Source organism: Quercus robur, chromosome 7 (assembly GCF_932294415.1).
Source record: "Quercus robur chromosome 7, dhQueRobu3.1, whole genome shotgun sequence".
In the NCBI taxonomy this organism is placed as follows: domain Eukaryota; kingdom Viridiplantae; phylum Streptophyta; class Magnoliopsida; order Fagales; family Fagaceae; genus Quercus; species Quercus robur.
In genome coordinates, this window is record NC_065540.1 from 44,993,259 (window position 1) to 45,007,180 (window position 13,922).

Consider the following 13,922-nt stretch of genomic DNA (forward strand, 5'->3'; position numbering starts at 1 on the left):
GCCGTAAGTTCAGCTTTAATCAGAGAAGAGGGGAAAGTACAAAAACCGGTGTACTACACTAGCCGAGCACTCAGAGGAGCAGAGGGAAGGTATCCGCTCATGGAAAAATTGGCTTTTGCACTGATAACGGCTTCTAGGAAGTTAAGACATTACTTCCAAGTTCATGTCATCAATGTCATGACGGACCATCCGCTTAAGAAGGCAATGAACAAGCTGGAAGCCGCAGGACGACTAATTCAGTGGGCAGTGGAACTTAGTGAATTCGACATTCGGTATCAACCGAGAAATGCAATAAAGGCTCAAGCCCTAGCAGATTTCATCGCAGAGTTCACTCCGAGTTACGAAGATCTGGGGGAAGGAGAGTACAATAACAAATGGGTCGTCCATGTAGATGGATCGTCTACATTGTATGCTGGAGGAATAGGAGTTGTTTTGCAGTCGCCAGAAGGAGACAAATTGAAATACAAGGCCCGTTTGCAATACCAGACTACCAACAATAAAGTGGAGTATGAAGCCCTTTTAAAGGGGTTGGAGCTGGCCAAGTCCGTAGAAGCAGACTCAATACTTGTCTTGGGAGACTCTCAATTGGTCATAGGCCAAGTAAATGGGACATGTGAAGCCAAGGAAGACAGAATGAAGAAATATCTAAGGAAGGTAGTATGCCTTGTAAAGAAATTCAAAAAAGCAGATTTTGTTCAAATCCCAAGGGAAGAGAATGTGGAAGCAGACACTCTGGCGAAGGAAGCATCTACAAATGAGGCGTTGGACGAGACGGATGAAGTACAATACATGCCGAGTATAGACCTTCCAGAACTGATGCAGATAGAGGGTGACGGAAATTGGATGACCCCAATAGTGTCATACTTAAAGGACGGAAGGCTTCCAGAAAAGAAGGACGAAGCTAGGAAGCTCAGGGTCAAGTCAGCCAGGTATGTACTTATGGACGAGGTGTTATAAAAAAGAGGTTTTTCCCAGCCTCTCTTAAGATGTTTGGCTCCGGACGAGGCAAATTACATGTTGAGGGAGGTTCACGAAGGAGCATGTGGAAACCATTCGGGAGCCAGATCACTCGTCCATAAAGTCATCCGTAGCGGATTCTATTGGCCAACCATCCAAGCTGATGCTAAAGCATATGTCAAAGTATGTGATCAATGTCAACGCTTTAGCAACATTCCCAGACAACCAACAGAATATCTCACGCCCATGATGGCCCCTTGGCCTTTCGCGCAATGGGGACTAGACATTTTGGGGCCCTTCCCGACTGGAACTCGGCAAATGAAGTTTCTGGTGGTAGGAATAGATTACTTCACAAAATGGGTGGAAGCCGAACCCTTAGCTAAAATTACGCAGCAGAATGTCAAGAACTTTGTCTGGAAGAACATTGTATGCAGATTCGGGGTACCTAGAGTACTAGTGTCTGACAATGGACGACAGTTTGACAACACACCTTTCAGTGAATTTTGTGAACAGCTTGGAATGAAGAACCATTACTCCTCACCCTCCCACCCACAGGCCAATGGCCAGGCAGAAGTAGCGAACCGATCCTTGCTGAAGATCATCAAGACTCGGCTCGAAGGGGCAAAGAGAATATGGCCGGATGAATTACCAGGTGTTTTATGGGCTTATAGAATGACAGCGAGAACTCCAATAGGAGAAACTCCTTTTAAACTAGCTTACGGAAGTAAGGCAGTTATACCAGCAGAAGTACACATGACGAGCCACAGGGTGAGGAAGTATCAAACTAAAGAAAACGAAGAACAGCTCCGTCTTAACCTTGACCTTATGGACGAGGTCAGGATGGATGCAGAACAGAGGACAACGAGGTACAAAAATCTCATGGCAAGGCAATATGACGCCATGGTGAAGCCTAGGCGTTTCAACATCGGGGATCTCGTCCTGAAGAGGGTTACCTTGGCAACAAGAAACCCGGCCTACGGGAAACTTGGCCCAAATTGGGAAGGACCTTACAGGGTTATCAACTGCAAAAGGCAAGGATCCTACTATTTGGAAGCTTTGGATGGGCGGAGGCTAGAACACCCTTAGAATGTTGAGCACCTCAGGAAATACCATCAATGAGTGCTGACTCTTCACCAGTGTCCTTCGACGAGATTCCTGGACAAGCAGAAGTGTACTACTATCGAGTGTTTTTAAGTATTTTAATAATCCCCTAGAAAGTACATTAGTGTTTTCACTTTTGTGCTATTCATGGACGAGTTGGTTTGTATTTTTAATTCAATAAGGCACTAGCTCATGAGCATGTGCCATGCCTGTGGACGAATGTTTACATAAGTTTGGATTTTCAAATATATATATATATATATATATTGTGTTTTCAAGTATATTATTGGAATCCTTGTATGTTCATTCAGATTGATCCGCAAAAAAGAAAGCATGGACGAATGAAATCCTTGGACGCAAGGATATATCGTCCATAAGCCTTCCTCCAAAGGAAAAATGAAAAGGTACATCCGTCCAAAGCAAGAGACGAGATGAAACCGTCCAAAGCAAGAGACGAGATGAAACCTAAACTGAAAATGAAGCTAAGGTCCATCCGTCCAGAACATAGGACGAGATGAAACCTAAGTTATGGGCATACCCGTCTAGAACTCAAGACGAGACCCAGAAGTGTTTGTCCGAGACACGGACGAGCAAGGACTTCAAAACTAGCTTAACAATCCATTGCATTGGACGAGAAATCGCTGAAAAGTCTAATCATCAAGGACGACAAAATGATCGTCCATAATTTTGGAATGATGAAAAATCTAGCTAAAAGGAGTCAATTTACTCTATCTTGGTGATGTAATAAAAATTCACCCCCATGCTCAAGGCGAGGTGAACTGAATTCTTGGGTGGACGAACCACACAGTCAAATGATATGACTTATGAAAATAAAAATTTCATACATAAAGCTGGAAATGTATATATTCAAATACAATGGAAGATGAAAATAGAAGTATTCATTTCTTTCGTGAAATTCAAAGAAGGGTGGACGACCAACGTCCAAAAACCCCTTAAGTTGTGAAAATGAAACTGTATATAAAACTCGTCCACAATCTGGGACGAGACAATTGTACTTGCATGAACTGGAATAATAATAATAATAAAAAAAAAAAAAAAAAAAAAAAAGAAACAAAGCCCAAAACAATGGGCACTTCCAGATAAAAGTAAAACAAATTTTAAATTGCAAATCATTTAGGCAAACTAGCCTTGGGGTCGTCCTGAGTGACTTCAGTGTTAGCATCGTCCATGATGTTGACGTCCTCGGAACTCGTCTACAACACGGAACTCTCTGTAGCAAGAGGAAGCTTGAAGGAGTTGAAGTCCAAATCAGGATATGCCTCTTTGGCATCAGCACGGAAGTCTTCATAGCCAGTTGCATAATGACTGTCTAAACGATTCTTATACTCGTCAGACTTCTTGAAGGCCACTATAGCTTCTTCACATGCCTTCTCCAAAGACGAGGTAAGCTTTGAAACTTCTCCTTCGAGATGGACGACACGGGTATCCTTCTCTAAGTTGTCAGCCTTAAGCTCTTCCACCTCGTTCTTCAGCTTCGTCTCACTTCGCAGCAGACGATTAAAATCCTCAGTCAACCTAATGACCTCCCCCTTCTTGGATAAAATCTCATGGCTTAGCTCCTTAGCCTTATCCTTGGTCGTCTTAGCATCTGAAGCAAGCTCCTTAGCTTGACAGGTTGCTGTATAAAACTTTGACATAGCCTGCATTTGGACGAAAAGGAGTTAGACATTTCATTCAAGATAAAATGTTTATACACAAGGATGAGGAAGAAACTTACCTTGAAAAGGTCATGGATGCCAGAGCGTTCAAACTCCTTCACTGACATGTTGTAACATTCGTTAACTTCATGCTCAGTGACGATTCCTTTGAACGTCCTCCATGCGTAACCCTCGTCCAGAACCAAATTTGGTGGACGATCAGAGGACTTAGAAGGGCTAGGCTTATGAGGAGCTTTGGGAGGATGAGGAGGATCAGACTGGACAGGATGAACTGTTTGGACGGGCTCCACGTCCACCACAGGTTCGTCCAAGTTCACTGTTGGTGGTGCGAACTTAGGAACCTTTGGAAGGGAAGTCTTACTTGACTTTTGCTTCTTGTGGCCACGACGAATGGGGAGGTCGTCTAGGTCCACAGTGCTTGAGATTGGCTTAGACTTCCTCTTCCCAGCCTAGACGGAAGCCACTTTGGCAGTAGGGGTAACAACATCCTCATCCCCGCTAGCCACTGTTTTCTCTTTGTTTTCCCTCATCGTGCTTATCCCTATGACGAAGAAAATTAATCAAAAAAATTAAAAAAAATTAAAAAGAAAGGAGAGCTGAAATAGTAAAATATAATGGACGACACTTACTTCGACGAGTAAGCTCTTCGTGACTTAAATTCTCAGCAGTAGGAACTGGACCAAGTCCCCAAGTTGCTAGACGACTAAGGGTAACTAGATCGTGGAAAGTCCTTCCTGAAAAGGTGCGAACCACTTCTATACGGTCCAAGAAAAACTTATCCAAGTGTGGACGAACAACAACTGCATCACCAAGAGAAAGGGTTAGACGATTGACAGATAAAAAAAATTTTAAGGACAAACGTGATAAAATGGAAAGAAAAACATACCCTCAGGACGAAGACGACCTAGAGGGCTAGTAAAAGGTGGGAAGAGGGGATTACCCACATCAGTTGGGTCCCCAGCCCAATTTCCAGAAATAATAAAAAATTCTTTTTTCCAAAGCCGGTCAGACGAACTACGACCCTTTATTAAACTGTAATATGAACCTCTGGACGAGAACTGGTAGAAACCAGCAGATTTTTTGATCTCTGAGGGCTTATAACAGTAAAGGAACTCGTCCACTGTAATTGGACGGTCCCCTTCCAATGCCTCACGCCATAATACTTGCATGGCAACTATCGTCCTCCAACCATTGGGGTTGAGCTGGTTAGGTCCAATACCCAACCTTTGGAAGAGGTCTCTGCAGAAAGAATTTAGGGGAAACCTAAGACCAGCTAAAAGGTAAGAAGCGTATACCCCTAAGCCAGAGGAAGGAGAACAACACCATTCTCCAGCCTTGGGTAGACGAGGGTTAAGCTCTTTAGGGATTTGATATCTATCTACAAGAGTTTTTAACTTAGCACCGTCTAAGGTGGATGCTACCTCTGGGGCACAACTATAGATTACATCTTCTTCGTCCTTTTCCTCATCTTGAGGGGGACTAGATGGCTGTCTGGACGAACTAACCCCAGATCCAAAAGCCGCCCTACGTCGTTGTTCCTGAAATTCCTCTAAAGGAATGCCAAGAACCCCAGACAAGTAATGCTTGTCTGAGGAATCACTACAGGACGAACTATCTACACTACCCTCGCTCTCAGAAGAACCGTCCTGATACTCGTCTATCTCTCTCTCTAAACTAGAAGACGAAGACATGGTTGAAATGCAGAGGACTTAAAATGAGAGCCTAAAAAAGAAAAGAGGAAATACCTGATGAAAACTAGGACGAGAGCTAGACGAGGAGCTTAGACGAGTTGGCAGAAGAGAGAATGAGGAAAAAAGTGAGGGGCATGAAAGAGAATGCACTATTTATAGGCCCCAGCAACAGGGTCAACGAAACGACACTCGCCACTCAGAGATTGACACGTGGCGATTCCTTTGGGAAGCGAGATCAACACGATTGGCCAACCAACAGTTTCGCGACACGTGGCGTACGAAAAAGTGATAATTTTGTTAAAATCACAACAATGCCCTAGACGACCCTTTGAACAAAGGGGCAACTGATAGAGAAGCAGAAAATAATCCATCTCCAGCTCGTCCAAATGGATCGTCCAGAGCCTACAGTGCAGGTTGATCCAAGAGTTAACCCAGAAGAAGGAGAAACGTTCATGGATAGCACCACACTATAAGTTAAGTCTCCCACGGACGACATGATCGTCCATTAGGGTCGTCCATGAGCAATCATCGGATGTCCTTAGACGACCCAACCGTCCTACACCAGACGGACGGAAGCGCAACACTTAGAACTTTCGACTAAACCCGCAACTATCTCAACAAACCCTTCGAATAAGTTAACTTCCGTTAGCGGTTACAGTTTCATAGCTGTTGAGGTAATTAACTCCGGACTTGTTGGCTTCCACAAATCCTGGGGAGGTTATTGGACAAATAACCGTCCCAGACTCCCTATATAAAGGACCGGTTTGAACCCGACAGCGGTAAGAATTTCTCTGAGACAATTTTCCCAAATACTTGGAACTTCCTTCTCTACGAGACTAACTTCTCCATCGGAGGGGGTTCGACCGGTCTTCTCCGGTCTCCTCTTTGATTGTGCTTTGTTCCTTGCAGGCCTTCAGCCGTTTCGATAGCCCACCGAAGCCAGGCCATCAACCTTACTGATTCGGAGCGATATCATTCTATATTTTGGATATTTTTCCTAAACAATCTCATATTTGCCTATGACACTTTTTTTTGGCCAGGTGCCTTATATACTGTTTGTTTCCACTCACCAGAGGCACTTGAACTCTATTTTATTCAATCAGTTATAAATCTTTTGCAGTTGCTTGGTTATGAAGTCATGGCCAGTTGTGAAGAAGCAGTACATGTTGTCCATAATTACAAAATTTGATCAATAAATTTTGAATTAAGGAACCAGTGCATACAAAATAACCAAGCATAGATCCCAAATAAACCAGAAGGCTTCAATTAACACATAACCAACCTAGAAAGGAACCAGTATTCTTAAATCAACTCATTCCTACAACAATCCAAGAATTGAATCAGGACGGATAATCATGTGATGAATAGCCCGCAAATTTCTAAATGCAACTGATGAGCAGCATGAAATGGTTGCAGGGGAGAATATGTTAGTCAAAAAGTGGAAGAATCATTGAATATGAAGACATTCACGATCTGCAGCAAGCAAGAACTGAATCATAGCAGAGATACCAATACTCTTTGTAGGGGATGAACATCCAGGGTAATGGTGAAGGAAGAGTAGTACCCAATGTAGAAGCTACCCTGAACATATAAAAGTGTGATAGATATAGATAGATAGATAGAGGAACAAAGTTTGGATTTCAGTTAACTACAAAACGATAGAGCAGCAAGAAGAAAACTAAATAGGCAAAGAAGTCACCTTTTCCCAGTGAGGACACCATGAGTAAATTTAGCAAAAAAAGAACCAAAAACCCCAGAAAAGACATTTTTATAGTGAGGCACAACTAGCTCTCCTGAAATATAATTTCCAGTTAAATTGGATGTAGAGCTGGATGCTTTGATTCATTGATTGTTGTTCATCTCATGAAAAAATTTATGGCCAATCATTCACTAGAACCTTTCGAATACCTTCCCTAACAGCCAAATTAAGCAAACATTATGCAAAGCAAACTACTGTGTGGATGCTCTTGCTAAACTTGGAATTTCTGTAATTAGTACTTATGTTTTATCCGATAACCCACTGCTTGTGGTGGAGAATTTGGTCTCCTTGATAAGAGGGCAGATCTTGTAATAGACTTGTGACTACTTAATTTCTATGCATATTCCTATTTTACCAAAAAAAAATATATATATATATATATATATATATGTATCCTTTTTTTATAATTCCGTCAAAGCTAATTAGTCATAAGATACTTGAAACTCATGTCATAAATTTTGAGATTTGATTTTTGTTTTCATTTATGGCTTGGTCTTTGACAATTAATTTCATAATTTGTTTTCATTTTCAAAAGGATTATTCAAGAACACAAAACGTATAAATGTTAAACCAAAATTTGGCCCCCGAAGAGTTGCTTGGATCATGGAAGAGATGACTTTGATTTCAGGCTTAATGGATCAACAAAAAGCCTCAGTTCACCAAAGATTGTGGATTAAAGGTTCCTAAATTTTGGATTTTGGATTTAGACAAATTTTTTGGTTAATCTGGTGTTCTGATCACAAGGTAGGGGAACTCTACATTTGGTAATTGTGGGAAAGGAAGTAATTAAAATTTCCTTAAAAAAATAGGGTGATGTGAAATTTGCCACTCATGTTTATGTGTACGCACCAATGCATTTGAGAGAGAGAGAGAGAGAGAGAGAGAGGGAGAGAGAGAGAGTACAGAAAAGCAAGGGATTAAACAATAAGTAGCCAAATCACAATACTCAATTAACTCTCTTTATCCTTTCCAAAATTTGCCGACTCAACCAAAATAAAATACAAAAGCATTCACTCAATTTAAAGATAAGGCGTGCCATTTTTAGCCTTCCATCACTCATCAGTGAACTCAATACCAGACATTGGCACCTTACCAATTATTTGATTACAATCATCCTCATCACCAACATCCATGGCAGATCTTTTTTTGACATAATCTACTTTGAAGTCATAGTCATCGTCCATGGCATCTTCTGGGATTGATTTTTCAGCTTTTTTCCTTCTCTTCTTCTCTGCTTTCTTCATCTTTGTATTAAGCATACCTTCAACAGCATATAACTTCTCATTCTGCCTGCTAGTAGCAGTTTTTCCTTTTTTCCTGCCTTCTTCATCTTCTTCACATGCCATGGACACATCGTCACCATCATTATCCATGTCTTTGGGGCCTTCACCACTTTGGTTTGAATGTTTTGGTTCATCATTCTAATGCATAAAAATGCAAAAGAGTTGGACATTAAGGTATTACTTTCATACATTTAAAAAATAACGTATAATGAAAACAATGAGGAGGTGTGCTCTCTCAGGGATGGAGATTTGGAGCACCCAAAGTCACTTCATAGCCTAAGACCATAAATAGATGCTTAAAACTAAGAGAGATCACAAACCTCTAGTAAATCCTCATCAAAATTGAGGGGGCAACTCGGAGGAACTTCCACAGGGTTGAGATCATCAACAGACTTGAGGCTTCCAATGAATGAAGATTCAGCATCATAAACCTCATCAATGTTAAATTCTTTCCCAAGCTCAGAAACAATCTTGGCCTCTGAAGGCTCTCCTTGATTCCTAATTGGGGGCATAGTGTAATATGGAATCTTACCTACAAAAAATCAAATTATTAACTTACTTTTTATATAAGTAAAACAATAGATAATTAAGGGCATTCTGAGAATCAAACTCAACACCTCTAACACCCAAATTATTAACATCACTTTGCATCCTTATATATTACAATTTGCTTTTCTTGTTCTCCCTTTGTTTGTTTGCATATTCCCAGGGCACATAAACCATAAATGCCTAACACATACCCTGATTCCAGTCATGCAGAACAATTCTTGCAGCAGCTTCCACATCCACAACACCACCCTTTTTCAGCTTACCCCTAACAGTAGCCACTTTTTGAAGGAAGTCATCGACCGAGTCAAAGCTAGGGAGCTTGTACAAAGTTACCAACATGCTGGGTGGGCAACGCCTTAGAATCTCCTTCACTGCACAGATGGGGCAGGGACAGTATAATATCAAAGTCTGCTGATATAACTTAATATAATAACACAGAATCCACAAAAAATTTACTATCCAAAGGACTTCTTCCTAAAGAAATATGCACCAAATTTTCTAAATAGATAATTTTTCTTTTTTTGATTTGTAAATAATTTTGTTTGATAATTCAATAGTTGGGGGTGGGGGGATTTGAACCTGGGCGTCTCTGTTAGAAACACTAGGAGGCGCCAATTGAGCTTAATAAATAGTGGAGAACACACATAAACAGAATTTGATGTCGCTGTAGCTTCTTTAATTAAAATTTATTGTCCTTGATTCTATATATGCAATCTCCTTACATACAAAGGCAGTTGGAGGGAGAATGTGAATTAATAAAGGAATAGAATGCTGTATTTCCTTTGCCACATGAAGAGGTACTCAAGCAGAATAGCAAATAAACCAGCACAAGGACAAAGGATGAGTTCACTCACCAGGACCAATCGGGTCGTCCAACTTCTCGATTCTTTTGCAATTACGAAGAGTTATAGATGCATCATTTGCTCCAGATCTAAGCATCACAACACCAGGGCAGTCTAACAATTTTACATTCTTGTCTAACTGAACCTCTTGCATAGATCTTGTTAAGCCCGGAGTAGAACCAACATTGGCAACATGGGATCTCTTTAAGCTATTAATGAGACTACTCTTACCAACATTAGGCAGGCCAATAACACCAACTGTAATTGATTTCTTGATCTGCCATAAATAACAGAGCACAATTGTTACTATGTCTGGCACTATTATTTGAACTCTAAAACCCAAATTCAAAAATATGGCATAACAAGTACCATTCAGTAGTAAAAAAAAAGGGTAAAATAATCCTCACCACGGTTCCTAATTGAGAAGCTTTAATATGTGGAATAAAAACACCATTAACACAGGTTTTGAAGGCCATACTTTGAGACCCACTTTGAGAACAAAACTTCCCTAAAGAGAACATTAGGTTTTGTCAACTAAGCATATATTTTCCTGATGTCCACTAGAACAAAAGAAATAACTATTGCATAAACAATGATCTAACTGACTCATATCAACTGAATAATCATCAACTTTTCTTTTCACCTCATCCATAATATTTACATTCCAAACAACTGCACAAAGACTCTTTGTAACAATAACTAACGTCCAACCAAGTAGAGTGAGATATAGCAAGTCAAGCAGACTCCACATGCCATCATATAAACTAATTTGTTCAAAAAAATTCAATGAATACATGTTGCATGCATGCAGATCAAGAAAACTCAAGCACAGACACAATAAAAGGCATAATGCTATATCACCAATGGGACACACGTAAGTCATTGTGAATTAAATATATGGTCATTGCTTGGTAGACTTACATCATGGCTTCTTGAGTAATTCTTCAACAATTTAATAAGCGTTTCAGCTCCTAGACAATCACTAGTTTGTAGAAGATTGCTTGGTTTTGCTGCCTTTGAGCTTGATTTCCACCCTAAGTTTGATCTTTGCTCTTGTGTACTGCACTTAAATGCAACAGCCGGTAATTCTTCCCTAAGATACTTAAGCCATTTCTCAACAGCTTCTCGAGGAACAAGATCTGAGACACAAGTGACAAAGGTAAATAAAACAAGATGAAACCATATGGACAAGGAAAATAGGTGAGATATCTCTCGGTCATTGCATGTAACATAGTCTATGAACTTAAATGGCAGCCATTATATGATTAATTGCTGTTTGATTGTGAATATACAGAGCAGACTCAGAGTTATATCTGTCTATTATTAGAATGATGGTCCCCTGATATTTTGGTCATGCCATTCCATTACAAATCTAATCATAATGTACGTTTTAACTGTTTTCATTTTCTAACTTATCCAAATTTATATGAACATAAGAGTCATTACACAAAAACTAAACACCTTAAACATGTGAGAGAGAGAGAGAGAGAGAGCAAAAGATTACCAATTTTATTAAGAAGCAATACTAGATGCTTATTAGGGCCTGCTTTCATCACCAAATTCTCCATATCAACACAATGAGTACCTAGGGGATCACGAGCATCAAGAACTTCCAAAATGACATCTGATGCTTCAATGACCTTCACCAACTCCTTGTAAAAAGCCCTATCTGAGTTATCTGTATGCAAATAAGAGATGTTAAAAATAGCACAAAAATAAGTAGACATAGACAGTAGATCCAATAAAAAAAACTTCCACCAAGAACACATATGAAAAAAAGAAAAAAGAGAAAAAAAGAATCAACATACCCCGGTTTTTCCCAACTCCAGTGGAAATATCTTTAACATTCAGTTCTCCAGGAGAAGCGGCTGTAGCCAATTTAGAGCTATCATCATCCTCTAGTAACCCCAGCTTTCTCTTTTGAGCCTGTAGAGAACACCACTATGAATTTAATGATTGAAAGGACGAAGCAAAAGTGATAACTGGTTGCATTCCATATACATTAGAGGAACCCATGAGTGATTGTTAGTCCCCAAAGTTTGAATTGATAACTTTTTTTTTTTAATAACACAAAATTTTATTAGAATGAAAAACAAACCCAGTACACCGGCTGTGTACTATAGGAGAAGCACTATCAATTCAAAATACAATGCTCAAACAATTCTAAGAGCAAGAAACAAGGCGGAGAAAGAAAAGCAGCACTCCAACCCAACAAAGTACGAAGGAAGAAGGCTTTAATTTCAAGGATAGTCCATTCACATCAATGAAAACTTCTGAAATTCCATTCTTGCTGAAGGCACCACATAATGCAATGTGGCACAGACTTCCAAAAAGCATGTTTCTATGCTTGCCAAAAGACCCCTGCCAAGCTGTTGAATTAATAACCTTTAGTCCCTGACAAACTTAAAGTGACCACTCTTTAAGATAGGTAGATAATGGTGTACCACAAAGGATGCCATTACCTCTTGACTATCACTTAAACCCCTAAAGTCATCGTTTCGAAAAAAACGTAAAGGTGATCGATTTTAGTCCCTAAATAACAAACTTAGAAGTGATTGCTTCTAGTCCCACCCTATGGAATCAACCAAATTATGTATGGGACTAAAACAGTAATGCTACAGACACCACAAAGTAGGCAGGTTTCGTTTGGTTTTCATTTGGGCCCGCCACTAACATCACTTTATCACATATTTTGTGAAAAATCTGTGTCTCTAGACTAATTGAGACGAAAATATTAGCAAACTGTATTCAAGTCTTTATTTTGCCATGAACCCAGAATTTAAAAAATCCTACTTTATTCATAAAGCAAATGTATAGCTCCAATCAAAATCTAAGCATGTGAATGAAGTTTAGCAAATATGAACCATACCCTTTCTTTGCGCAGGGCTTTCTTTTGTTCCAATTCCTCGATAACACGGGAGCGGCGAGCTTCAAGAGCCTTGAGCTCCTGCTCCTTGAAAGGCCAATCATTGGGAATTCCAGGGTCTTTCTCTACCTTAGTCTTGCGATTAAGACCCAATTTCTTCGCCTCCTTCGCTTTCTTCCTATGGTGCTCCTTCACTTTCCTTATGATCTTGTGCTTCTTCTTCAGAGGAACCCTCTTGCTCTTGCTCTCTGAAACACAAACAAAATAAAGAGAGATTTTTGAGAAAAATATAGGGAATTTTCAAATTGGGAATTGTGCGAAATTTTCAATTAGCTTACTTTTGCTCCTCTTCACCATTTTTGAGAGAGCTTGGAATTACCGTACAGATCAAAAAAAAAAAAAAAAACGAAACCCTAATTTCGTTTTCTAGGGTTTTAGCTAGGGTTTACCGGTTTAGTGACTTTAGTCGTTTAGAATGAGATAAAATTCGAATTCGGGTTCGGGTCCGGAGTCCGGACCAAACAAAAAACCAAAAAAAGATAGATAGTGGTTGAATTCGTTCCATTGGATTTTTTTTTTTTTTTAATTGAGGTCATTAATAATTAGCTAATAATAAAAAAATTATAAACACTTAGAAATAATAATAATAATAATAGTACTAAAGAGATAAAATTTTCTAAAGCAATTAAAATTTTTTCATAATGTTTTAATTTAGATTATTATAGTTACTAATATTTAGCTTGTACTTTTATTGTTCGGGTGGTCCCATATTATGTCAAATTTGAGTTTAAATGGGATGGGATGGGATGGTAACCACACACGTGAACCCTTTTTGTCATTAGAAAAAAAAATGTTATAATATTTAGTCTTTAATTTTACTTTTTAAAGTCTAATAAAAAAATTTCCTAAAAAAAAAAACTCTAAAAAAAATTTTGGAGAGACAAACCTCTCCCTTAGAAGGTATTGTCCGCTTTGGGTGAAAACCCTCACGGATTTGCTTAATTCCACATCGTGGAGAGATGCCTCCCACCTTCAGCTTATAAGCACTGAGGTGTACCACTCATGTCACATGAGTGGTACACCTTCACTTAGGCCTGCCTTTTTGTGGGAGAAATGAATCTTTCCCCAATCAAGTATTGTCCGCTTTAGGATGGGCAGGGTCGACCCTTGCTTCCACTCGCACGGATTTACTCAA

The 13,922-nt window shown here is 39.6% G+C and overlaps 1 protein-coding gene across 1 annotated transcript; it reads right to left on the reverse strand.

Annotated features, from left to right (window-relative positions):
* Positions 1 to 8,087: 8,087 nt before the first annotated feature.
* On the reverse strand, positions 8,088 to 13,225 carry LOC126693617 (guanine nucleotide-binding protein-like NSN1). Its single transcript, XM_050389660.1, has 9 exons — positions 13,066 to 13,225; positions 12,731 to 12,975; positions 11,670 to 11,787; positions 11,366 to 11,539; positions 10,783 to 11,000; positions 9,874 to 10,138; positions 9,211 to 9,390; positions 8,791 to 9,002; positions 8,088 to 8,608 (listed from the first exon to the last, which is right to left on the reverse strand). The coding sequence occupies exons 1-9, from the start codon at positions 13,082 to 13,084 to the stop codon at positions 8,240 to 8,242; spliced, it is 1,800 nt and encodes a 599-aa protein (XP_050245617.1). The 5' UTR covers positions 13,085 to 13,225; the 3' UTR covers positions 8,088 to 8,239.
* Between the last annotated feature and the right edge of the window lie 697 nt (positions 13,226 to 13,922).